Here is a 23953-nt window from a genome sequence, read left to right on the forward strand (position 1 = left end):
CTCGTCATTCGTGGGAAAAGGGAATTTCTTTTCGACGGGCCGGTCTTATTGGGAGCAAAAATACCGATTTCTATCATAAATAGGTCCTTCCGTACCTGCGTTCCACCAAATTCAAAGCATCATGCCACCTAAGACCAGCGGTAAAGCGGCCAAGAAGGCCGGCAAGGCGCAAAAGAACATCGCCAAGGGAGACAAGAAAAAGAAACGCAAGAGGAAGGAAAGCTACGCGGTGTACATCTACAAAGTGTTGAAGCAGGTCCATCCTGACACCGGCATCTCCTCTAAGGCGATGAGCATCATGAACAGCTTCGTTAACGATATATTCGAGCGCATCGCGGCCGAGGCTTCCAGGCTCGCCCACTACAACAAGCGGTCCACAATCACCAGCAGGGAGATCCAGACCGCCGTACGGCTTCTGTTGCCCGGTGAATTGGCCAAACACGCTGTCAGCGAAGGCACCAAGGCCGTAACCAAATACACGAGCTCTAAGTAAGCGGATGGAGCTGGTTACAATAGGCCATGTACTAAATATAAACGGCCCTTTTAAGGGCCACCACATTATAATTGAGGTTAAAAACATTTTGGTTCTTTGCTTATTGTACAGGCATATAAATTGCTTTTTTATGTACATAAATAATAAAATGTATGTACTCCGTAACACGAGATATGTAAATAGAAAAAGAAAAAACATTTTCCTTACCTTACTATTGCAGTTTTCCTTTAAGGTAAAAAAAAAAAAATGAACAAATGTGTAAGTGTAATTAAAACGCTTCGTTACCATGGTTTCAGGGGGGGGAGGGAAATTCACACATCTTGCCCAAAGCAAAGAACGCAACAAATAATGTTTTTAACCTCAATTATAATTTGCGAAAAAAATTTATTTTCTGGCGCCGGCCTACGTTGCAGTTGTTGACTCAAAATGAAGAAATTGCATGTATACTGAGCTATCTGGAAAAAAATGTTGATATCGGCAGGCATTATACCGCACCAACAACTCAAACACCCCCCACCGCCCGCTATCCGCGAAAAAAAAAACCGCCGCAAACCAGAAAATCATTTCACTTGACATATTATTATTACTTACCCATCACACACACACACACAGGGAATGACCTTGAGGTAGGGGCGGTTGTCGAGTGAGTGGTAGCGCGTGCGCGCCATTGCACAAAATACACACTAACAAACGGGATGATAGATTCCGGTTACTTTTCAAAATCCAACTAACTACTACTGCTCCTCCTCCTCCTCCTCCTCCTCTTCTTCTTCTTTCTTCACCGCCTACTACTACTACTACTACTGCTACTACTACTACTACTACTACTACTACTACTACTACTACTACTACTACTACTGCTACTCATCTTCATCATAATACTGTTTCATTTTTTTTTTTTTTTGTGTTTTGCAAGCCGTTACTTACATAACGGCAAAGCATAGCTGATTTTCTAATAATTAGACTGCTTTCCTGAATTTAGATTAATCGATTTCCTGAACTTGTACATTAAAAGAGAGATTGATTACTGATGTGTAAAACAAAAACAAAAAAAATCGTAAAAAATAACTTTAATTACATACAAATTGATCTATTTATCAAATAAATTCAATTTAAGTGCTCGTATAATAGAAGTGACCATAAATGTTCCGCTAAGTTTTCATTTTATTTACTTTCCATGAAACCTGGCATAGACTCGCGTGGATGGGGCAATTCGCTGGTTGGTAAAGGGGTTTGGGGTCAATATCTGCATGTGGTGGGGCACATAATTTCCTTTGGGTAAATTAAACAAAAAAAAAAAAATTCAACCGACCAGAATTTATATTATAAAATGGAGTTTTTTATTTTGTAAGATTTTTTAATATACTATCTTTCTCCAATATTCAAGAATAACCAACCAATGCTAGGAGAAAGTGAATAAAAACAACTTTGTTGTCATCACGTCGTTTCTTCTTCTTTTTTTTTTTTTTTCAGCGTTAATATTTTTAACACATTTCACAATAAATGGCGTTAATTTGCGTGATATATATATATAATTGAAATATACCATTAACCGCTTTCATTTCACAACCGTCTTGTTTATGTCTCAGAGAACCCGGTTTAATTATGGTGAAAGCGATGAAGGCGCTGTATGCATAATTAGATTTAGGAAAATCTAATAAATATCAACCAACAAAAAAAAAGGTTATAAAAATTTATCCTAATGTGATATAGTATTTCAATAAATAATTTTCATTTTTTCTTTCCAGGATATAAGAAAACGTTTCCACAACACCGCTAAAGATAATTAGATGAGATTTTCAGGGTACAACAACCACGTTACAATACAACCCAACATGAGACATATTATTTAGCCTTAGAGAGAGAGAGAGAGAGAGAGAGAGAGAGAGAGAGAGAGAGAGAGAGAGAGAGAGAGAGAGTGAGTGAGTGAGTGAGTGAGTGAGTGGGAAAGAACGACCGAGTGAGTGAATGCCTGCGGTAGGTAGGGGCGGTCTTCTTATTATTTACTTTTTTTCTTATTAAATTACATTTTATGATTTTATACTCCATGCAACGGCGAAATCTCCGAGTATCGGAACAAATGAAATCAGATAGATAGATAGATAGATAGATAGATAGATAGATAGATAGATAGATAGATAGATAGATAGATAGATAGATAGATAGATAGATAGATAGATGTATATATAAAAAGACAAAAAAAATAAATAATAATAATAATAAATAAAATTTCAACGGCTATTTCAATGAAATTCGGATCTTCGGTCGCATTTTTCCAAATGTACTTGGTGGCGGCGTAGTTATACGTATACAACCTGAAGTGAATGTACCTTAAAATTACCGTACGGAAGGGGTCCGGGTACACTTAACTCTTGTTAACGTGAACGAAAACCGCGCGACCGACCGATCTTTAATTAAACGTGTATTAAATGTACGCGGACAGCGAAAAAAAGAAAACACAAACTTAATGCAAAAGTGATTCGCGTCCGGTCGGTTAAGAGAGGCGGCCCGAATTTTTTTTTGGTTTTTTTTTTCTTTTCTTTCCCTCCCCGACGCTTTTTATTCGTAAGACATTAAGCCATTAACCTGTGCCCGTAAGCCTGCGCATGTACGTGTGTATGTGACATATATATATATATATATATATATATATATATATACCGAGTGGGGCAGAAACCACCGGTTATATGTTTTGTATTTATGCAGAATTGTTGTATGTACGTTTTTTGTTTTGTTTTTTTTTTTTTTTTAATTTGGATTTATATCTTTTTTGTTTTTCTTTCCAGCGCTCCTGTTAACGTCAAACACGTCCAAACGTCTACACGTCTACAATCGTATGCTTGCATATCGCGCGTTGTGCAAACGGGTCGGCCGGCAGGAGTCTCTCTCTTCACTTCAGGCTAACGCAAAGCGTACGTATAATTCGAGCTACTTTATTTTTATCCCACTCTTATTTTCCCCCAACGGTTGATGTTATAGAAAAACTGAAAGTTACCGTACGACCGTCATTAGTTTATATCCGTCAGATTAATAATAATCGCATAGAATCCGATGAAAACTATTACTGTGTATGAAAACAGTGATGGGGATGTTGTCTAACCGTCGTACTTTGACGCTCGGACATATACATCGCAAAAAGATTGAATTCGCACACGTATCGTCGCAAAAACGAATCGAAAGAAACAACGGGATGTTTAACTTGGACGCGGGTGCTATATACAAATATTGCCACCGGTATTTACGATTTTTAAACGGTTTTACGGCGGTGCGACCACGCCGGTTCGGGATGTGTCCGGGATTTCGGTACCATTTAAGCTCCCGTACGGGCTGAAATCTAACGTTTAGCTCGTCACTACTGCAGCCCGGAATGTCGTTTACGAAACCGAACCGTGTACGTCGATAAAGATCGCAAGTTAAAGGAGAAAACGCGCGCCGAACGAACGGTGTAAGCACGATTCAGTGATGGCCGGGGTGACGTGCTAGCAGCCAAAGTCGCTGCTCCCTTTAAAGTCCGCCAAACTAACGTATATAGTAATAATTTTCCATTGGCTTTAGGTTTACGGGATATATACCGTTTCATACCAGCGTTATCATCCGATCCGCACAACAGCAACAGCAGCAGCATCATCATCATCATCATGTCAGACAGCACCGCTACAGCTTCAGCTCCCGTCGCCACAGCGACAACTCCGGCCAAGGCAGCTCCAGGGAAAAAGGCGGCATCCAAAGCAGGCGGTTCGAAGAAGCCGAGGTCTAAGCCGGCGCACCCGCCGACAGCCGATATGGTCAACGCGGCGATCGCCGGTCTCAAAGAGCGCGGCGGATCTTCTCTGCAGGCGATAAAGAAGTACATAGCAGCCAACTACAAGGTAGACGCCGAAAAGTTGGCCCCGTTCATCAAGAAATATCTGAAAACGGCGGTCGCGGCAGGCGCCCTCACGCAGCCGAAAGGTAAAGGAGCGTCCGGCTCTTTCAAGATATCAGTGAAGGGCGAAGGCAAAGCCGCCCCGGCTAAGAAACCGTCCGCTCCGAAGCCGAAACCGAAGAAAGCCGCAGCAGCCAGCAAACCGAAGAGCGCTTCTGCGAAGAAGGCGGCCGCCCCGAAACCGAAGTCTCCATCGAAGGCGAAAAAGGTGTCCAAGCCGCCGACCAAGAAACCAAAGTCTCCGAAGCCGAAGAAGGCAGCAGTGAAGAAACCAAAGTCGCCCAAGAAAGCAGCCGCTGGAAAGAAGAAGTAAACAGTAAAATTATTATTTTACTGTACGTAAATTATTAACAAATGGCCCTTTTCAGGGCCGCCACCAACGTATGAGGTTTTTTCGTTATACGTGTAAAAATAATATTTTGCCTCATCATGTTTCGGTGCTGTGCCGAGCCAAAGAAAAGTGGGGCGGACAAAGATCCCCTCTCTGTCCGTCATTAAATTATCACACGGACGGAACGTGTGGACCGTCCGTAGTATAGTATATCTCTCTCCCCCCCCGGATAGGCATTATTTATAATTATACAGGAGAGATTTTTTTTTTGGAACTTTTATATTTTTATTTATTAGTAAATTACACCCCCCCGCACAAACGGGTCGATCTTGTATTATTTTGTTTTGTGTTATTATACACATACACAAATATTTTCATCTCTCCCATAAAATCCGTATGCCGGGCCGGCGGCATATATATTATGTATGCCGCCATATATTATATGTGTGTAGGCGGCGGCTCTCGGCCCCCTTTTTTTTTTTCATACACGGGAGCTTCGAATCCCGGTAATTTTCACACACATCAATCTCTCTCTCTCTCTCTCTCTCTAACCTTCCCTCCCTCCCTCCCGCCACGCTAACTCCTCCTTCTTTCTCATCGTCCGTCATATATATATGGTGGCAATTGCCTCTGAACTCGGTGGGTGGTTAAATAAAACAACAAACAGCAAGAAATATATGTATATTATATATATATGAAATTATGACAAACAAAATAAAGAACTTATTATAATATAGGGGGTGTTGTTGGTTGTGTTTTTTTTCCCCCAAATTCCCACCGAAAGTAACCCTGTCTGTACCTCTAAGTCCAGCCCAGCCAGGCCCTCCTTCTTTGATTGAAGAAAACAACCCCCAACCCGGTGAAGATAGAAAATTATCATTATTTTACTATACTCTCTCTATCTACTACTATATATATATATATATATGTGTTGGGTTGTGAATATTGGAATAATTTTTTCTTTGCAGTTTTATATATATGGAAAACAGAATAACATTGGTGGTTTTTTTTTTTTTTCTTTTCTCTTCGGCCGAAAAAAAAAAAAAAAGAACCAACCACAACATTTAAAAAACCTCGCATTAAAAATTGTGGCCCTGAAAAGGGCCGTTGTAAAGATTTTGAATATGATGGTAGTAGTGCGCGCGGACCGTACGTATACGCCACCTCAAATTAAGCTCTCTCTCCGCGAATACGACGAGCCAGCTGGATGTCTTTCGGCATAATTGTCACACGTTTGGCGTGGATGGCGCACAGATTTGTGTCTTCAAACAGCCCGACCAGATAAGCCTCGCTGGCTTCCTGCAGAGCCATGACGGCGGAACTCTGGAACCGGAGATCGGTCTTGAAGTCCTGCGCTATCTCACGTACCAGCCGCTGGAACGGCAGCTTGCGTATGAGTAGCTCCGTGCTCTTCTGGTATCTACGGATCTCACGGAGGGCGACAGTTCCAGGCCTGTAGCGATGAGGTTTCTTCACGCCGCCGGTGGCCGGGGCGCTCTTGCGTGCCGCCTTGGTCGCCAGCTGCTTCCTGGGAGCTTTGCCACCGGTGGATTTGCGGGCGGTCTGCTTGGTACGGGCCATTTTTCCTGACGGCAATAACTAGTCGGTGCTGCTGCTGGTTTACAAATTCACGCTGTTAAGACCTCCTGTTCGGATGCACAGAAAGCAATGCCCTAGAAATGGAATGCAAAGGTGGCAGGAGTCTATTACTCCCTACTTTATCGCAGAGCCTGGACAGAGTCCCTTGCTGCTGGATCTTTCTAATCGGGCTTGTTTTTAAAAGGGTCACTTTTAGTCTCGGTTCTTATTTTTCAATTTTTGTATATTATTATTATAGTGAATTTAAGACGGATTTAATTGCATTCCAATTCCGTTGTTATACCAGCGTTACCGAACCCATTTTATGGGCCGACCGCGGAAGGCTAGGCTTATAAAGCCTGTCCTCCCGACGTAATTCCCCTTCAGACCGTCCACTGAAGTCCTTTCGGTGCTAACTCTTTAATAGGCTAGCAGGAATACGCCACAACGGGGCACTATCTGTGAGGAGGGAGCAATGCGTCCCCTTTTCCGGAGGAGTCGCAATTGCTGGGTTATTTGGTCTGATTGTAAGTTTGAGTTAGGAGAGGTTGTTAAGAAGCTCTTCATCCGCTTCTGGTATGGCTGCCCTTCAGGACGCATCTCTGCTGGGCTCTGTTCCGGACTCCAGTCCGTGATGTTGAGACGAGTGGCTGGTCTTCCTTCTTCTTCATCTTCTCCCTCTTCTTCTCCCGAAGACCTCTTCTTTCTTCTTTGGCCTGCACTTTCCAAGAATTGGTAGTAACCGAAGTTACATACCGTTAACCTTGTAATTCCCGAAGCCCCGAAGGGCTGAACGGGGGAAAGTGCAGGTTTCTTCGCTCTTCTGTGCTGTCAGTGGCTGCTGGGCAGGTCGCTGCTGGGTAGGTGGCTGCTGGGCAGGTGGCTGCTGGGCCGGTGGCTGCTGGGCAGGTGGCTACTGGGCTTGCGACTGCTGGGCTGATGGCTGCTGGGCTCGTTCCCTCTTTCTTCTTTCTTGAAAGGAAAGGAAGGTAATAGGGAACTTACAAATGGTGATACTTATTCGCGATCGCGGTTTTGGGGCGGCGATTTTTGTGGAAGAAGTAAACAGTAAATATTCACTCCACGTAATTATTAACCTTCAGACACACGTGTGTCTGAGAAGGGGTTGGGGGGACCGCGTGGCCGCAGTGAAGAAACCATTTGTTTTGAGGTGGCTGTTGGTATCTGCAACAGAAGAAGCAGAACACACACACGAAAAAAAAAAAAAAAAAAAAAAAAAAAAAAAAAAAAAAAAAAAAAAAAAAAAATCTTAATTATAACTTTCTTTCGGCTGGCGGGATGAGACGGCACGTCGAGTCGTTCCACATCCACGTTTCTCCCGTTTCTGAAACAAGAGAAACAGAACAAAACACGCAAAAAAAAAAAAAAAAAAAAAAAAAAAAAAAAAAATTTATAAATTTAGACCGCGTTTTTGTTGTATTCGCGACTTACCGTATTTGAAGTCTTCAAATTATATAACTCGCGAAAAACTAATCACTCGCGACCCCGGAAACGCGTCTGACGCACTATTCCGTTTATGGCTCATGCGATATGGAGGCCCCTAAGCCTGGTTTGTCGATTTTCGGCTACCGCACCGCACCATCACGGTGGTTCGTCCAGTACGGCGTGAGGCCGCTTCCTTACACCTGTCGGAGTTGGGTCCTCTCTGCAGATGTCCCGAAGATGACTGTGTTCGGACACAGCCGCTCTCCCGAACAGTCTGCGCGCCTGCGCCACCCCCACCTCGGACACGGATTGAAATCTCGCATCAGATCGGAGAGTGGCGTTCCTGACGAACCACGGAGCTCCAAAGATCGTCCGCAACGCTATGTTTTGGACGGCCTCGATCTTCTTTTGAAGCGAGGAGCTCAACACTGCCCCCCATGCCGGGTAAGCATATGTCAGAATCGGCAGTACGTACAGCCGAAAAATGAGCAGCTTAGTTGCCAGTGGGTACGGGCTGGCACTGTTCAGCACTGGGTATAGCGAGGCTCTGGCGGCCTTAGCCCTTCGGGTCGCATAATTGACATGCTCGTCGAAGGTAAGCCGCCTGTCCAACACCACCCCCAGGTACTTAACTGTTTTCTCAAAAGGGATTTTCTCCCCTGAGATTTCCAGCTCTCTGGTCGGTTTTCGTGTCTTGCATGTGAACATCACGGCCACCGATTTTTCACCGTTGACCCTGATTCTCCACATGTCGAGCCACGGTTCCACTAAGTCCAGCTGCCTTTGGAGCCTCCGGACCGCGTAATCCACATTTGCGGATTCGTAGAAATATGCCGTGTCGTCTGCGTAAAGGGCCGTTTTGACCCCTTCCGACAGCGGCATATCGTTCACGTACAAAGTGTACATGAACGGGGAAAGTACTGCTCCTTGGGGAACCCCAGCGGCTATTTCTCTGGTAGAGGAAATCGTTTCCCCTACGCGCACGACAAAATGTCGGTCTAGTAGATATGACCGCATCAGTCTGACATAGCGGTACGGGATCGCCGATCGCGCTAGCTTATAAAGCAGCCCGCTATGCCAAACTTTGTCAAAGGCCTTGGCCACATCCAGAAAAACGGCTGCAGTCACCCGTTTCCTGTTCAGGCCTCCGACAAGGTCATCTATTATTTTTACCAGTTGGAGGGTAGTTGAGTGACCCTCCCTGAACCCAAATTGCTCGGGCCGCACTTCTCCCTCCATGTATCGCCTCAGTTTTTCGAGAAAAATCCTCTCGAACAACTTAGACAATACCGGTAACAGGGAGATTGGCCTATAATTCCGTGGGAAAAGTAAACTTTTCCCCGGTTTGGGTAAACATACGACTTTGGCCGTTTTCCAACAATTCGGGAAATATCCAACGTACAAAATGGACGTGAATATCACCGAAATTGCTGTAATCACGGAGGCCGGTATGTTCCGGAATGCACGGGCGCTGATCCCGTCGACACCCGGGGCCTTGTCGGGGCTTGTGGCCTTAATGGCTGCGGAAACTTCCGCTTCAGTGACTTGGTCAATCTCTAGAGGGGCGTCCTCCACCTGTGAGAAATAATCTACAAGAAAGGATTCCACCTCGGTTGTGTGCTCGTCGTTCGGGGAGGGAGGGGGGTTTGGAGTGAACTGCTCCTCCAAGGTATCGGCGAATACCTCGGCCCTCTCCGCCTCCGAGTATGCAAGAAAACCTCGCTGCCCCACAACCGGATGGCGAGGCTTTTTCCCTTCTCGCAGTCTCCTGTTCAACCTGAACACCGAGGAGATGTCGTCAGAGACCGAGGCGAGGTATTCGTTCCACGAATCCTCTCGATGGCTTTTTAGCAGTTGTTTTACCCTGTCCGTTTGATTATAAAAGGCCCGCTTATCAGCGGGGGACAGGGTGATTCGATATCTCCTCCTCAATCGTCGTTTCTCCGTTATGGCTTCGGAGATATGAGGAGGGAGGTCGTTTCGAACAACTGCTCGAGTCTTGGCCGATGAGCTGCCTGCCAGGGCCTCGGTCATTGACGACGTGACGCGCCCGACAGTGTCGTCGATTTCCTCCGGGGTGTTCAGGAGCTCAGGATTTACCGGCCTGTACTCCCGCTGGAGGGTTTCGTAGAACCTTTTCCAGTTAACTGACCTTCGGGGTATAGGCGGGGGATCTCGGCCACCCCCTGCCTGACCTAGTTCCAACAGGACAGGGGAATGGTCCGAGCTGAGGTCTTCTATCGTTTCAATCATGAATGGGAGGGTACCCCCCTTCATGACTGCGATATCCAGCACGTCAGGCCTAGATCTGCCTGAGCGATGCACGAACGTGGGCACCTCAGGGCCTACGACGACCAAGCGGCGGGCTCTCGCCCTTTCGTACAGCAATCTGCCATTTGGATTTGTCAGATTGCTGTTCCATGACACGTGTTTGGCATTGAGGTCGCCCATGAGTATCATGGGCCCATCCCAATTTTCCAGCACGGCATCCAGATCTGCGCCGGTTACCGCGTCGTTCGGCTTGCTATAAGCCGAAACCAGCCGATACACCGTGCCCAGATGCTCCACATGCACACACGTTTGCTCCATCACGTTTGTATGAAGAACAACGCGCGTATGCATGTGGCGTCTGTGGACTAAAACCGCAGTTCCTCCAGAGGAGTGAGATCCGGGTCGAACTGGCCTATCCGTCCTATATGTAAAATAGTTCCGAAGGGTCAGTTGCTTGTTTGGGTTCAAGCACGTCTCAGACAACAGTATCACGTCTATCAGTAGATCCTCGGCCAGACGGCATAGTTCCTCCTTCCGGCCTACTACTGATGCCCTAGAAAGTAAACGGGACCGGTATTTATTGCCGGCTCGGTCTCACGTGATTGGTCAAAATGGGCCGCTCCTATTGGCCGCCTCGACTGCCCAATCACGCGGCCTTAAGAGAGCATAAAAGTGAGGGATACCGGGACGGCGGCTTCAGATCGACTGACCTGCTCGCTGAGAAACAAGTTTTTTGCTCGTCATTTGAAGTTAAGCTGCTGCTATGACCGGTCGCGGGAAAGGAGGTAAAGGTTTGGGCAAAGGCGGAGCCAAGCGTCACCGCAAGGTCCTGCGAGACAACATCCAGGGCATCACCAAGCCGGCCATCAGGCGTCTGGCCCGCCGCGGCGGTGTGAAACGTATCTCAGGTCTCATATACGAAGAGACCAGAGGAGTACTTAAAGTGTTCCTCGAGAACGTAATCAGAGACGCAGTCACTTACACCGAACACGCAAAGAGGAAAACTGTAACCGCCATGGACGTGGTGTACGCGCTGAAGAGGCAAGGCAGAACTCTGTACGGCTTCGGCGGTTAAGCGGTCACCGTTCCCGCTGGTCTACGAATATTAAAACGGCCCTTTTAAGGGCCACCCACCAACCAAGAGGTTAATAAAATAGTAGTCTTATCTTTATGTGTAAATCATCATCAACTAAGAAGAAGAATTAATTTGATGATACAATTTACTTTTACCTTACCTGTGAGATAAAATATTTGTTTGACTGGCAGCAAAAGAGAGAGAGAGAGAAAAAAAGAAGTATATATATGTATGATGATTGATGATGTGTGTGTGTGTACTTTTTTTTTTACTTTTAAGATTTAAAATGAATTAATCCGCGTGTAGGTTTTTTATATCCATGTGGATCGTCGTCAGAACACTACTTACTACTAAGGAAGAGAGAGAAATTTACAATAACTACTACATTTTGTACTTGTGTTTGTTGTTGAGCTTACGAAAATTGAAGAAGGAAGGTACACAAGCAATACAACTTCTTAGTTAGTTAGTAGTAGTAGTAGTAGTAGTATACTGTACGATGTGTTGTTGTTAACTTCCCATTCAATATAATATGATTGATTGATTTTCTTCTTTTTTTTTTTTTTTGTATTCATTCCCTTGGACGGACCGGCCGGTGTGAACGGTGATTAAAAATAAATAGCATGCCGCATTCGTGCATATATATATATATATATATGTTTGGGACCTCAACAGGTTCGTAGCGGTTAAAAAGTACGTTCTCACCAGGACCTACCTTACAACCTCTATTATTATACTAACTATGTATGTAGGGGGGAAATTAATTTAAATGTGTATGTATTATTTATATGTATGTATCCACATCCACCCAACTGTGTGTTGTTTTACTTTAAAAGAATTTAATCATCATTTATGCACGCCAGTTCAACAAGCCTTTTTTTTTTAAACCTTTTCAAACATGGTGGCCCTTAAAAGGGCCGTTTTAATTTGTCTGACGATTGTTTGTGAAGTATCGGACCGGTGATTAGAGCGCTTCTTAAGCTTTCTTCTCGGTCTTCTTCGGCAGAAGCACGGCTTGAATGTTCGGCAAGACACCACCTTGTGCGATGGTGACCCCGGACAAAAGCTTGTTTAACTCCTCGTCATTGCGGATGGCCAACTGCAAGTGCCTCGGGATGATACGAGTTTTCTTGTTGTCCCTGGCCGCGTTTCCTGCCAACTCCAATACTTCCGCAGCCAAATATTCCATGACGGCAGCCAGGTAGACCGGAGCGCCCGCTCCGACACGTTCTGCGTAGTTGCCCTTCCTGAGAAGACGGTGGATTCTGCCCACCGGGAATTGAAGACCGGCGCGGGAAGACCGCGACTTTGCCTTTCCCTTCACTTTACCACCCTTTCCGCGACCTGACATCGTTTGGCTGCTGCTGCTGTGAACTTGGAATGAACAAACACGAAGGAATGACCCGACGGCCGTCGGTCTGACTCTATTTACGGTTTCAAGCACCGACCACTATTGGGCTCACCGTTGCCGTCGTCGCGGCGAAACCTTTCGATTGGTCAGTTCAGCCAGCTGTTTCGGTTCCTCGACCGCCATTGGTCGGGGCACCTTAAAAGTTAACGGTATCCGCAATTTTGGCGTTTCCTATACGGTCCGCCAAGTTTATATATAAACTTTAATGAAGGCCACACGATTGGTCGGCAAGTTGCCATACGTTGTTTGCAGCCTCGTCATTCGTGGGAAAAGGGAATTTCTTTTCGACGGGCCGGTCTTATTGGGAGCAAAAATACCGATTTCTATCATAAATAGGTCCTTCCGTACCTGCGTTCCACCAAATTCAAAGCATCATGCCACCTAAGACCAGCGGTAAAGCGGCCAAGAAGGCCGGCAAGGCGCAAAAGAACATCGCCAAGGGAGACAAGAAAAAGAAACGCAAGAGGAAGGAAAGCTACGCGGTGTACATCTACAAAGTGTTGAAGCAGGTCCATCCTGACACCGGCATCTCCTCTAAGGCGATGAGCATCATGAACAGCTTCGTTAACGATATATTCGAGCGCATCGCGGCCGAGGCTTCCAGGCTCGCCCACTACAACAAGCGGTCCACAATCACCAGCAGGGAGATCCAGACCGCCGTACGGCTTCTGTTGCCCGGTGAATTGGCCAAACACGCTGTCAGCGAAGGCACCAAGGCCGTAACCAAATACACGAGCTCTAAGTAAGCGGATGGAGCTGGTTACAATAGGCCATGTACTAAATATAAACGGCCCTTTTAAGGGCCACCACATTATAATTGAGGTTAAAAACATTTTGGTTCTTTGCTTATTGTACAGGCATATAAATTGCTTTTTTATGTACATAAATAATAAAATGTATGTACTCCGTAACACGAGATATGTAAATAGAAAAAGAAAAAACATTTTCCTTACCTTACTATTGCAGTTTTCCTTTAAGGTAAAAAAAAAAAAATGAACAAATGTGTAAGTGTAATTAAAACGCTTCGTTACCATGGTTTCAGGGGGGGGAGGGAAATTCACACATCTTGCCCAAAGCAAAGAACGCAACAAATAATGTTTTTAACCTCAATTATAATTTGCGAAAAAAATTTATTTTCTGGCGCCGGCCTACGTTGCAGTTGTTGACTCAAAATGAAGAAATTGCATGTATACTGAGCTATCTGGAAAAAAATGTTGATATCGGCAGGCATTATACCGCACCAACAACTCAAACACCCCCCACCGCCCGCTATCCGCGAAAAAAAAAACCGCCGCAAACCAGAAAATCATTTCACTTGACATATTATTATTACTTACCCATCACACACACACACACAGGGAATGACCTTGAGGTAGGGGCGGTTGTCGAGTGAGTGGTAGCGCGTGCGCGCCATTGCACAAAATACACACTAACAAACGGGATGATAGATTCCGGTTACTTTTCAAAATCCAACTAACTACTACTGCTCCTCCTCCTCCTCCTCCTCCTCTTCTTCTTCTTTCTTCACCGCCTACTACTACTACTACTACTGCTACTACTACTACTACTACTACTACTACTACTACTACTACTACTACTACTACTACTGCTACTCATCTTCATCATAATACTGTTTCATTTTTTTTTTTTTTTGTGTTTTGCAAGCCGTTACTTACATAACGGCAAAGCATAGCTGATTTTCTAATAATTAGACTGCTTTCCTGAATTTAGATTAATCGATTTCCTGAACTTGTACATTAAAAGAGAGATTGATTACTGATGTGTAAAACAAAAACAAAAAAAATCGTAAAAAATAACTTTAATTACATACAAATTGATCTATTTATCAAATAAATTCAATTTAAGTGCTCGTATAATAGAAGTGACCATAAATGTTCCGCTAAGTTTTCATTTTATTTACTTTCCATGAAACCTGGCATAGACTCGCGTGGATGGGGCAATTCGCTGGTTGGTAAAGGGGTTTGGGGTCAATATCTGCATGTGGTGGGGCACATAATTTCCTTTGGGTAAATTAAACAAAAAAAAAAAAATTCAACCGACCAGAATTTATATTATAAAATGGAGTTTTTTATTTTGTAAGATTTTTTAATATACTATCTTTCTCCAATATTCAAGAATAACCAACCAATGCTAGGAGAAAGTGAATAAAAACAACTTTGTTGTCATCACGTCGTTTCTTCTTCTTTTTTTTTTTTTTTCAGCGTTAATATTTTTAACACATTTCACAATAAATGGCGTTAATTTGCGTGATATATATATATAATTGAAATATACCATTAACCGCTTTCATTTCACAACCGTCTTGTTTATGTCGCAGAGAACCCGGTTTAATTATGGTGAAAGCGATGAAGGCGCTGTATGCATAATTAGATTTAGGAAAATCTAATAAATATCAACCAACAAAAAAAAAGGTTATAAAAATTTATCCTAATGTGATATAGTATTTCAATAAATAATTTTCATTTTTTCTTTCCAGGATATAAGAAAACGTTTCCACAACACCGCTAAAGATAATTAGATGAGATTTTCAGGGTACAACAACCACGTTACAATACAACCCAACATGAGACATATTATTTAGCCTTAGAGAGAGAGAGAGAGAGAGAGAGAGAGAGAGAGAGAGAGAGAGAGAGAGAGAGAGAGAGAGAGAGAGAGAGAGTGAGTGAGTGAGTGAGTGAGTGAGTGAGTGAGAAAGAACGACCGAGTGAGTGAATGCCTGCGGTAGGTAGGGGCGGTCTTCTTATTATTTACTTTTTTTCTTATTAAATTACATTTTATGATTTTATACTCCATGCAACGGCGAAATCTCCGAGTATCGGAACAAATGAAATCAGATAGATAGATAGATAGATAGATAGATAGATAGATAGATAGATAGATAGATAGATAGATAGATAGATAGATAGATAGATGTATATATAAAAAGACAAAAAAAATAAATAATAATAATAATAAATAAAATTTCAACGGCTATTTCAATGAAATTCGGATCTTCGGTCGCATTTTTCCAAATGTACTTGGTGGCGGCGTAGTTATACGTATACAACCTGAAGTGAATGTACCTTAAAATTACCGTACGGAAGGGGTCCGGGTACACTTAACTCTTGTTAACGTGAACGAAAACCGCGCGACCGACCGATCTTTAATTAAACGTGTATTAAATGTACGCGGACAGCGAAAAAAAGAAAACACAAACTTAATGCAAAAGTGATTCGCGTCCGGTCGGTTAAGAGAGGCGGCCCGAATTTTTTTTTGGTTTTTTTTTTCTTTTCTTTCCCTCCCCGACGCTTTTTATTCGTAAGACATTAAGCCATTAACCTGTGCCCGTAAGCCTGCGCATGTACGTGTGTATGTGACATATATATATATATATATATATATATATATATATACCGAGTGGGGCAGAAACCACCGGTTATATGTTTTGTATTTATGCAGAATTGTTGTATGTACGTTTTTTGTTTTGTTTTTTTTTTTTTTTTAATTTGGATTTATATCTTTTTTGTTTTTCTTTCCAGCGCTCCTGTTAACGTCAAACACGTCCAAACGTCTACACGTCTACAATCGTATGCTTGCATATCGCGCGTTGTGCAAACGGGTCGGCCGGCAGGAGTCTCTCTCTTCACTTCAGGCTAACGCAAAGCGTACGTATAATTCGAGCTACTTTATTTTTATCCCACTCTTATTTTCCCCCAACGGTTGATGTTATAGAAAAACTGAAAGTTACCGTACGACCGTCATTAGTTTATATCCGTCAGATTAATAATAATCGCATAGAATCCGATGAAAACTATTACTGTGTATGAAAACAGTGATGGGGATGTTGTCTAACCGTCGTACTTTGACGCTCGGACATATACATCGCAAAAAGATTGAATTCGCACACGTATCGTCGCAAAAACGAATCGAAAGAAACAACGGGATGTTTAACTTGGACGCGGGTGCTATATACAAATATTGCCACCGGTATTTACGATTTTTAAACGGTTTTACGGCGGTGCGACCACGCCGGTTCGGGATGTGTCCGGGATTTCGGTACCATTTAAGCTCCCGTACGGGCTGAAATCTAACGTTTAGCTCGTCACTACTGCAGCCCGGAATGTCGTTTACGAAACCGAACCGTGTACGTCGATAAAGATCGCAAGTTAAAGGAGAAAACGCGCGCCGAACGAACGGTGTAAGCACGATTCAGTGATGGCCGGGGTGACGTGCTAGCAGCCAAAGTCGCTGCTCCCTTTAAAGTCCGCCAAACTAACGTATATAGTAATAATTTTCCATTGGCTTTAGGTTTACGGGATATATACCGTTTCATACCAGCGTTATCATCCGATCCGCACAACAGCAACAGCAGCAGCATCATCATCATCATCATGTCAGACAGCACCGCTACAGCTTCAGCTCCCGTCGCCACAGCGACAACTCCGGCCAAGGCAGCTCCAGGGAAAAAGGCGGCATCCAAAGCAGGCGGTTCGAAGAAGCCGAGGTCTAAGCCGGCGCACCCGCCGACAGCCGATATGGTCAACGCGGCGATCGCCGGTCTCAAAGAGCGCGGCGGATCTTCTCTGCAGGCGATAAAGAAGTACATAGCAGCCAACTACAAGGTAGACGCCGAAAAGTTGGCCCCGTTCATCAAGAAATATCTGAAAACGGCGGTCGCGGCAGGCGCCCTCACGCAGCCGAAAGGTAAAGGAGCGTCCGGCTCTTTCAAGATATCAGTGAAGGGCGAAGGCAAAGCCGCCCCGGCTAAGAAACCGTCCGCTCCGAAGCCGAAACCGAAGAAAGCCGCAGCAGCCAGCAAACCGAAGAGCGCTTCTGCGAAGAAGGCGGCCGCCCCGAAACCGAAGTCTCCATCGAAGGCGAAAAAGGTGTCCAAGCCGCCGACCAAGAAACCAAAGTCTCCGAAGCCGAAGAAGGCAGCAGTGAAGAAACCAAAGTCGCCCAAGAAAGCAGCCGCTGGAAAGAAGAAGTAAACAGTAAAATTATTATTTTACTGTACGTAAATTATTAACAAATGGCCCTTTTCAGGGCCGCCACCAACGTATGAGGTTTTTTCGTTATACGTGTAAAAATAATATTTTGCCTCATCATGTTTCGGTGCTGTGCCGAGCCAAAGAAAAGTGGGGCGGACAAAGATCCCCTCTCTGTCCGTCATTAAATTATCACACGGACGGAACGTGTGGACCGTCCGTAGTATAGTATATCTCTCTCCCCCCCCGGATAGGCATTATTTATAATTATACAGGAGAGATTTTTTTTTTGGAACTTTTATATTTTTATTTATTAGTAAATTACACCCCCCCGCACAAACGGGTCGATCTTGTATTATTTTGTTTTGTGTTATTATACACATACACAAATATTTTCATCTCTCCCATAAAATCCGTATGCCGGGCCGGCGGCATATATATTATGTATGCCGCCATATATTATATGTGTGTAGGCGGCGGCTCTCGGCCCCCTTTTTTTTTTTCATACACGGGAGCTTCGAATCCCGGTAATTTTCACACACATCAATCTCTCTCTCTCTCTCTCTCTCTAACCTTCCCTCCCTCCCTCCCGCCACGCTAACTCCTCCTTCTTTCTCATCGTCCGTCATATATATATGGTGGCAATTGCCTCTGAACTCGGTGGGTGGTTAAATAAAACAACAAACAGCAAGAAATATATGTATATTATATATATATGAAATTATGACAAACAAAATAAAGAACTTATTATAATATAGGGGGTGTTGTTGGTTGTGTTTTTTTTCCCCCAAATTCCCACCGAAAGTAACCCTGTCTGTACCTCTAAGTCCAGCCCAGCCAGGCCCTCCTTCTTTGATTGAAGAAAACAACCCCCAACCCGGTGAAGATAGAAAATTATCATTATTTTACTATACTCTCTCTATCTACTACTATATATATATATATATATGTGTTGGGTTGTGAATATTGGAATAATTTTTTCTTTGCAGTTTTATATATATGGAAAACAGAATAACATTGGTGGTTTTTTTTTTTTTTCTTTTCTCTTCGGCCGAAAAAAAAAAAAAAAGAACCAACCACAACATTTAAAAAACCTCGCATTAAAAATTGTGGCCCTGAAAAGGGCCGTTGTAAAGATTTTGAATATGATGGTAGTAGTGCGCGCGGACCGTACGTATACGCCACCTCAAATTAAGCTCTCTCTCCGCGAATACGACGAGCCAGCTGGATGTCTTTCGGCATAATTGTCACACGTTTGGCGTGGATGGCGCACAGATTTGTGTCTTCAAACAGCCCGACCAGATAAGCCTCGCTGGCTTCCTGCAGAGCCATGACGGCGGAACTCTGGAACCGGAGATCGGTCTTGAAGTCCTGCGCTATCTCACGTACCAGCCGCTGGAACGGCAGCTTGCGTATGAGTAGCTCCGTGCTCTTCTGGTATCTACGGATCTCACGGAGGGCGACAGTTCCAGGCCTGTAGCGATGAGGTTTCTTCACGCCGCCGGTGGCCGGGGCGCTCTTGCGTGCCGCCTTGGTCGCCAGCTGCTTCCTGGGAGCTTTGCCACCGGTGGATTTGCGGGCGGTCTGCTTGGTACGGGCCATTTTTCCTGACGGCAATAACTAGTCGGTGCTGCTGCTGGTTTACAAATTCACGCTGTTAAGACCTCCTGTTCGGATGCACAGAAAGCAATGCCCTAGAAAGTAAACGGGACCGGTATTTATTGCCGGCTCGGTCTCACGTGATTGGTCAAAATGGGCCGCTCCTATTGGCCGCCTCGACTGCCCAATCACGCGGCCTTAAGAGAGCATAAAAGTGAGGGATACCGGGACGGCGGCTTCAGATCGACTGACCTGCTCGCTGAGAAACAAGTTTTTTGCTCGTCATTTGAAGTTAAGCTGCTGCTATGACCGGTCGCGGGAAAGGAGGTAAAGGTTTGGGCAAAGGCGGAGCCAAGCGTCACCGCAAGGTCCTGCGAGACAACATCCAGGGCATCACCAAGCCGGCCATCAGGCGTCTGGCCCGCCGCGGCGGTGTGAAACGTATCTCAGGTCTCATATACGAAGAGACCAGAGGAGTACTTAAAGTGTTCCTCGAGAACGTAATCAGAGACGCAGTCACTTACACCGAACACGCAAAGAGGAAAACTGTAACCGCCATGGACGTGGTGTACGCGCTGAAGAGGCAAGGCAGAACTCTGTACGGCTTCGGCGGTTAAGCGGTCACCGTTCCCGCTGGTCTACGAATATTAAAACGGCCCTTTTAAGGGCCACCCACCAACCAAGAGGTTAATAAAATAGTAGTCTTATCTTTATGTGTAAATCATCATCAACTAAGAAGAAGAATTAATTTGATGATACAATTTACTTTTACCTTACCTGTGAGATAAAATATTTGTTTGACTGGCAGCAAAAGAGAGAGAGAGAGAAAAAAAGAAGTATATATATGTATGATGATTGATGATGTGTGTGTGTGTGTACTTTTTTTTTTACTTTTAAGATTTAAAATGAATTAATCCGCGTGTAGGTTTTTTATATCCATGTGGATCGTCGTCAGAACACTACTTACTACTAAGGAAGAGAGAGAAATTTACAATAACTACTACATTTTGTACTTGTGTTTGTTGTTGAGCTTACGAAAATTGAAGAAGGAAGGTACACAAGCAATACAACTTCTTAGTTAGTTAGTAGTAGTAGTAGTAGTAGTATACTGTACGATGTGTTGTTGTTAACTTCCCATTCAATATAATATGATTGATTGATTTTCTTCTTTTTTTTTTTTTTTGTATTCATTCCCTTGGACGGACCGGCCGGTGTGAACGGTGATTAAAAATAAATAGCATGCCGCATTCGTGCATATATATATATATATATATGTTTGGGACCTCAACAGGTTCGTAGCGGTTAAAAAGTACGTTCTCACCAGGACCTACCTTACAACCTCTATTATTATACTAACTATGTATGTAGGGGGGAAATTAATTTAAATGTGTATGTATTATTTATATGTATGTATCCACATCCACCCAACTGTGTGTTGTTTTACTTTAAAAGAATTTAATCATCATTTATGCACGCCAGTTCAACAAGCCTTTTTTTTTTAAACCTTTTCAAACATGGTGGCCCTTAAAAGGGCCGTTTTAATTTGTCTGACGATTGTTTGTGAAGTATCGGACCGGTGATTAGAGCGCTTCTTAAGCTTTCTTCTCGGTCTTCTTCGGCAGAAGCACGGCTTGAATGTTCGGCAAGACACCACCTTGTGCGATGGTGACCCCGGACAAAAGCTTGTTTAACTCCTCGTCATTGCGGATGGCCAACTGCAAGTGCCTCGGGATGATACGAGTTTTCTTGTTGTCCCTGGCCGCGTTTCCTGCCAACTCCAATACTTCCGCAGCCAAATATTCCATGACGGCAGCCAGGTAGACCGGAGCGCCCGCTCCGACACGTTCTGCGTAGTTGCCCTTCCTGAGAAGACGGTGGATTCTGCCCACCGGGAATTGAAGACCGGCGCGGGAAGACCGCGACTTTGCCTTTCCCTTCACTTTACCACCCTTTCCGCGACCTGACATCGTTTGGCTGCTGCTGCTGTGAACTTGGAATGAACAAACACGAAGGAATGACCCGACGGCCGTCGGTCTGACTCTATTTACGGTTTCAAGCACCGACCACTATTGGGCTCACCGTTGCCGTCGTCGCGGCGAAACCTTTCGATTGGTCAGTTCAGCCAGCTGTTTCGGTTCCTCGACCGCCATTGGTCGGGGCACCTTAAAAGTTAACGGTATCCGCAATTTTGGCGTTTCCTATACGGTCCGCCAAGTTTATATATAAACTTTAATGAAGGCCACACGATTGGGAGGGGATTCTATCCTTGGCTTTGCTTGTGGAAGGATCTCTTTGTGCTCTGTGAATTGTGAGTCGTTACCAGTCTAGCCAGGTGTTCAACAGGACTTCTACCTGCGTCGACAGACAATGTGAGAAGGGTCTGCGAGGACACCAGCCGGGCCGCCAGCTACCTGCTTTCAGTTAAGAATAGCATAATCTTTTATTTCTCTTTTATTTATTTATTCAAAATGTAAAGTGAACTTTCTAAGAAGTCATTAGTATTACATTAGGTTAATAGCCTATTATATTGAACTATTGTGATAGCTATAAAATAATTTTATTTTAAATTGTTAGATTTAATCTGTACCTATTTAGGTCTACAGGTTATATCTTCTTTTGTATTTCTTGTCAGTGTTTTCCAGGAAGTGTAGTGCTAGCATAAGACTTAATTTTAATTTCTTTATTTTTTTGGTGTTTTATTTTTTTTCTCCTTCATGGAAGGAAAAATAAGGCCTCCTCCACCCCGTTCTCCCACCCCGGAACTATCCGTCGGTGGAGAGGAAAGCGGGTCTGGCGCTAGGAAGCGCCAGAAACGCCGGAACTCCGCGCCTCCTATGGAGGCGGAGCCCGTAGCGGGCTGCAGCAAGGCTGCAGCAGCCGCCAACCCGCAGGCTGATGATGGGGCCCCATCACAGCCTGCTACCGTCAGGCGGGAGAAAATCCCGCCAATTATGCTGGACTGCCCAAAGGAGTGGCCAGCGTTAGCGCGCGATATTAAGTCGCGGATCGGGGGACGCCTGGTGGCGAAAAGCACCGGGCTGTCGATCAGGCTGCAGCTAGGCAGCGAGGCGGATTACCGGGCGGTGCAGAGTTTCCTGCACTCAAAGGGAATCGCCTTTCACTCCTTTCAGCTCCCGAAGGATAGGGAGCTGAAGGTAGTTATACGGGGGATCCCCTATGGGGCTGCCCCGGAAGAAGTAAAGGAGGAACTGACCTCCCTTGATTTTGAGGTGACTTCTGTCAAGAAGCTCCTCACGAGGGACGGTCGGGAAACCCCGACCTGCCTAGTGGCCCTGAAAAGGACCCCAAGCGCGAGGAAAATTTATGACCTCAGCAATATTTTTTATTGCAAGGTCTCAGTGACTGCATTTGTGTCACGAGGGGGGCCGCCCCAGTGCCACAGATGCCAAAAATTTGGGCACTCCTCAAACTATTGCCAGAGGGCCCAGCAATGCGTGAAGTGTGGTGGAAACCACGACACTTCTGCCTGCGTCAAGCCGCGTGAGGAACCAGCCTCATGCGTCAATTGTAAGGGGCCACATCCGGCCAATTACAGGGGCTGCCCCTATTATAAGGAGCAGACAAATAAAGTCAAGGGACTTAAAAAGCCCGCGACTTTAGACGGCCGCAGCTGGGCCCGTGTTGCCGGTGGGGGAATATCAGCCCCCAAACCGGAGGTGCCGGCACCTGTGGCCAAGGCGGTCGTGGAAAAAGGGGAGGTACCCTCCCCAACACCCGCCAAGCCAAAACCGGCGGCGACCACCAAGAAGGTGGTAAAACAAAAGGCGGCGACAAAGCCGGCCCCGGCGAAGAAGGCCAAGCCTTCCTCGACGGGAAAGGCAAAGCCTGCTCCGGCTGGGAAGGCCAAGCAGGCTGTTAAAAACACCGCGGCCCCTGTGGCCCCGCGCCCCACCAAAAGGGCGGCCGCGCCAAAAGGCACCCCCAGCGGCAATCCGAAACCGGCTACCCCGTTGGAGACCACTGGCAGGGACTTCCTGTCGCAGATGACAGTGAAGGATATCCTGCCAGATATCATGATGGTTTTGCCACGCCTGCTCCAGGCAAAATCTCTCAAGGACTGTATTCAGTCCTTAATAGAGTGCCTCATGACTGTACTGTCCAGGTATGGTTAGGCCCACCCTCAGACTCTTGCAGTGGAACGCCAACTCAGTAGTAGGCCGGACGGAGGAACTATGCCGTCTGGCCGAGGATCTACTGATAGACGTGATACTGTTGTCTGAGACGTGCTTGAACCCAAACAAGCAACTGACCCTTCGGAACTATTTTACATATAGGACGGATAGGCCAGTTCGACCCGGATCTCGCTCCTCTGGAGGAACTGCGGTTTTAGTCCACAGACGCCACATGCATACGCGCGTTGTTCTTCATACAAACGTGATGGAGCAAACGTGTGTGCATGTGGAGCATCTGGGCACGGTGTATCGGCTGGTTTCGGCTTATAGCAAGCCGAACGACGCGGTAACCGGCGCAGATCTGGATGCCGTGCTGGAAAATTGGGATGGGCCCATGATACTCATGGGCGACCTCAATGCCAAACACGTGTCATGGAACAGCAATCTGACAAATCCAAATGGCAGATTGCTGTACGAAAGGGCGAGAGCCCGCCGCTTGGTCGTCGTAGGCCCTGAGGTGCCAACGTTCGTGCATCAAACAGGCAGATGTAGGCCTGACGTGCTGGATATCGCAGTCATGAAGGGGAGTACCCTCCCATTCATGATTGAAACGATAGAAGACCTCAGCTCGGACCATTCCCCTGTCCTGTTGGAACTAGGTCAGGCAGGGGGTGGCCGAGATCCCCCGCCTATACCCCGAAGGTCA

The 23953-nt window shown here is 45.4% G+C and overlaps 10 protein-coding genes across 10 annotated transcripts; 6 read left to right on the plus strand and 4 right to left on the minus strand.

Annotated features, from left to right (window-relative positions):
* Positions 1-30: 30 nt before the first annotated feature.
* Positions 31-979, plus strand: LOC142334402 (histone H2B). Its single transcript, XM_075382382.1, has one exon. The coding sequence runs from the start codon at positions 122-124 to the stop codon at positions 491-493; it is 372 nt and encodes a 123-aa protein (XP_075238497.1). The 5' UTR covers positions 31-121; the 3' UTR covers positions 494-979.
* Positions 980-4060: 3081 nt separating this feature from the next.
* LOC142334359 (histone H1-like) lies at positions 4061-4794 on the plus strand. The gene has a single exon (XM_075382338.1). The coding sequence runs from the start codon at positions 4132-4134 to the stop codon at positions 4729-4731; it is 600 nt and encodes a 199-aa protein (XP_075238453.1). The 5' UTR covers positions 4061-4131; the 3' UTR covers positions 4732-4794.
* Positions 4795-5827: 1033 nt separating this feature from the next.
* LOC142318398 (histone H3) lies at positions 5828-6403 on the minus strand. Its single transcript, XM_075354981.1, has one exon. It carries the CDS (start codon positions 6328-6330, stop codon positions 5920-5922), a length of 411 nt encoding a protein of 136 aa, XP_075211096.1. The 5' UTR covers positions 6331-6403; the 3' UTR covers positions 5828-5919.
* A 4282-nt stretch (positions 6404-10685) lies between these two features.
* LOC142334415 (histone H4) lies at positions 10686-11320 on the plus strand. The gene has a single exon (XM_075382395.1). The coding sequence runs from the start codon at positions 10808-10810 to the stop codon at positions 11117-11119; it is 312 nt and encodes a 103-aa protein (XP_075238510.1). The 5' UTR covers positions 10686-10807; the 3' UTR covers positions 11120-11320.
* A 593-nt stretch (positions 11321-11913) lies between these two features.
* Positions 11914-12506, minus strand: LOC142334387 (histone H2A). Its single transcript, XM_075382366.1, has one exon. The coding sequence runs from the start codon at positions 12465-12467 to the stop codon at positions 12093-12095; it is 375 nt and encodes a 124-aa protein (XP_075238481.1). The 5' UTR covers positions 12468-12506; the 3' UTR covers positions 11914-12092.
* A 304-nt stretch (positions 12507-12810) lies between these two features.
* On the plus strand, positions 12811-13759 carry LOC142334403 (histone H2B). Its single transcript, XM_075382383.1, has one exon. The coding sequence runs from the start codon at positions 12902-12904 to the stop codon at positions 13271-13273; it is 372 nt and encodes a 123-aa protein (XP_075238498.1). The 5' UTR covers positions 12811-12901; the 3' UTR covers positions 13274-13759.
* A 3088-nt stretch (positions 13760-16847) lies between these two features.
* LOC142334364 (histone H1-like) lies at positions 16848-17581 on the plus strand. Its single transcript, XM_075382342.1, has one exon. It carries the CDS (start codon positions 16919-16921, stop codon positions 17516-17518), a length of 600 nt encoding a protein of 199 aa, XP_075238457.1. The 5' UTR covers positions 16848-16918; the 3' UTR covers positions 17519-17581.
* Positions 17582-18614: 1033 nt separating this feature from the next.
* LOC142318399 (histone H3) lies at positions 18615-19190 on the minus strand. Its single transcript, XM_075354982.1, has one exon. The coding sequence runs from the start codon at positions 19115-19117 to the stop codon at positions 18707-18709; it is 411 nt and encodes a 136-aa protein (XP_075211097.1). The 5' UTR covers positions 19118-19190; the 3' UTR covers positions 18615-18706.
* Positions 19191-19297: 107 nt separating this feature from the next.
* On the plus strand, positions 19298-19932 carry LOC142334411 (histone H4). The gene has a single exon (XM_075382390.1). The coding sequence runs from the start codon at positions 19420-19422 to the stop codon at positions 19729-19731; it is 312 nt and encodes a 103-aa protein (XP_075238505.1). The 5' UTR covers positions 19298-19419; the 3' UTR covers positions 19732-19932.
* Positions 19933-20527: 595 nt separating this feature from the next.
* Positions 20528-21120, minus strand: LOC142334388 (histone H2A). The gene has a single exon (XM_075382367.1). The coding sequence runs from the start codon at positions 21079-21081 to the stop codon at positions 20707-20709; it is 375 nt and encodes a 124-aa protein (XP_075238482.1). The 5' UTR covers positions 21082-21120; the 3' UTR covers positions 20528-20706.
* Positions 21121-23953: the final 2833 nt, after the last annotated feature.

The sequence above is a fragment of the Lycorma delicatula genome, chromosome 1, assembly GCF_047948215.1.
Source record: "Lycorma delicatula isolate Av1 chromosome 1, ASM4794821v1, whole genome shotgun sequence".
NCBI classification, from domain to species: domain Eukaryota; kingdom Metazoa; phylum Arthropoda; class Insecta; order Hemiptera; family Fulgoridae; genus Lycorma; species Lycorma delicatula.

Excerpts from the sequence above, each read along its gene's own strand:
- LOC142334364 (XM_075382342.1), top strand. The coding sequence starts at position 16,919 with ATGTCAGACAGCACCGCTACAGCTTCAGCTCCCGTCGCCACAGCGACA.
- LOC142334387 (XM_075382366.1), bottom strand. The coding sequence starts at position 12,467 with ATGTCAGGTCGCGGAAAGGGTGGTAAAGTGAAGGGAAAGGCAAAGTCG.
- LOC142334388 (XM_075382367.1), bottom strand. The coding sequence starts at position 21,081 with ATGTCAGGTCGCGGAAAGGGTGGTAAAGTGAAGGGAAAGGCAAAGTCG.
- LOC142334402 (XM_075382382.1), top strand. The coding sequence starts at position 122 with ATGCCACCTAAGACCAGCGGTAAAGCGGCCAAGAAGGCCGGCAAGGCG.
- LOC142334415 (XM_075382395.1), top strand. The coding sequence starts at position 10,808 with ATGACCGGTCGCGGGAAAGGAGGTAAAGGTTTGGGCAAAGGCGGAGCC.
- LOC142334359 (XM_075382338.1), top strand. The coding sequence starts at position 4,132 with ATGTCAGACAGCACCGCTACAGCTTCAGCTCCCGTCGCCACAGCGACA.
- LOC142334403 (XM_075382383.1), top strand. The coding sequence starts at position 12,902 with ATGCCACCTAAGACCAGCGGTAAAGCGGCCAAGAAGGCCGGCAAGGCG.
- LOC142318399 (XM_075354982.1), bottom strand. The coding sequence starts at position 19,117 with ATGGCCCGTACCAAGCAGACCGCCCGCAAATCCACCGGTGGCAAAGCT.
- LOC142318398 (XM_075354981.1), bottom strand. The coding sequence starts at position 6,330 with ATGGCCCGTACCAAGCAGACCGCCCGCAAATCCACCGGTGGCAAAGCT.
- LOC142334411 (XM_075382390.1), top strand. The coding sequence starts at position 19,420 with ATGACCGGTCGCGGGAAAGGAGGTAAAGGTTTGGGCAAAGGCGGAGCC.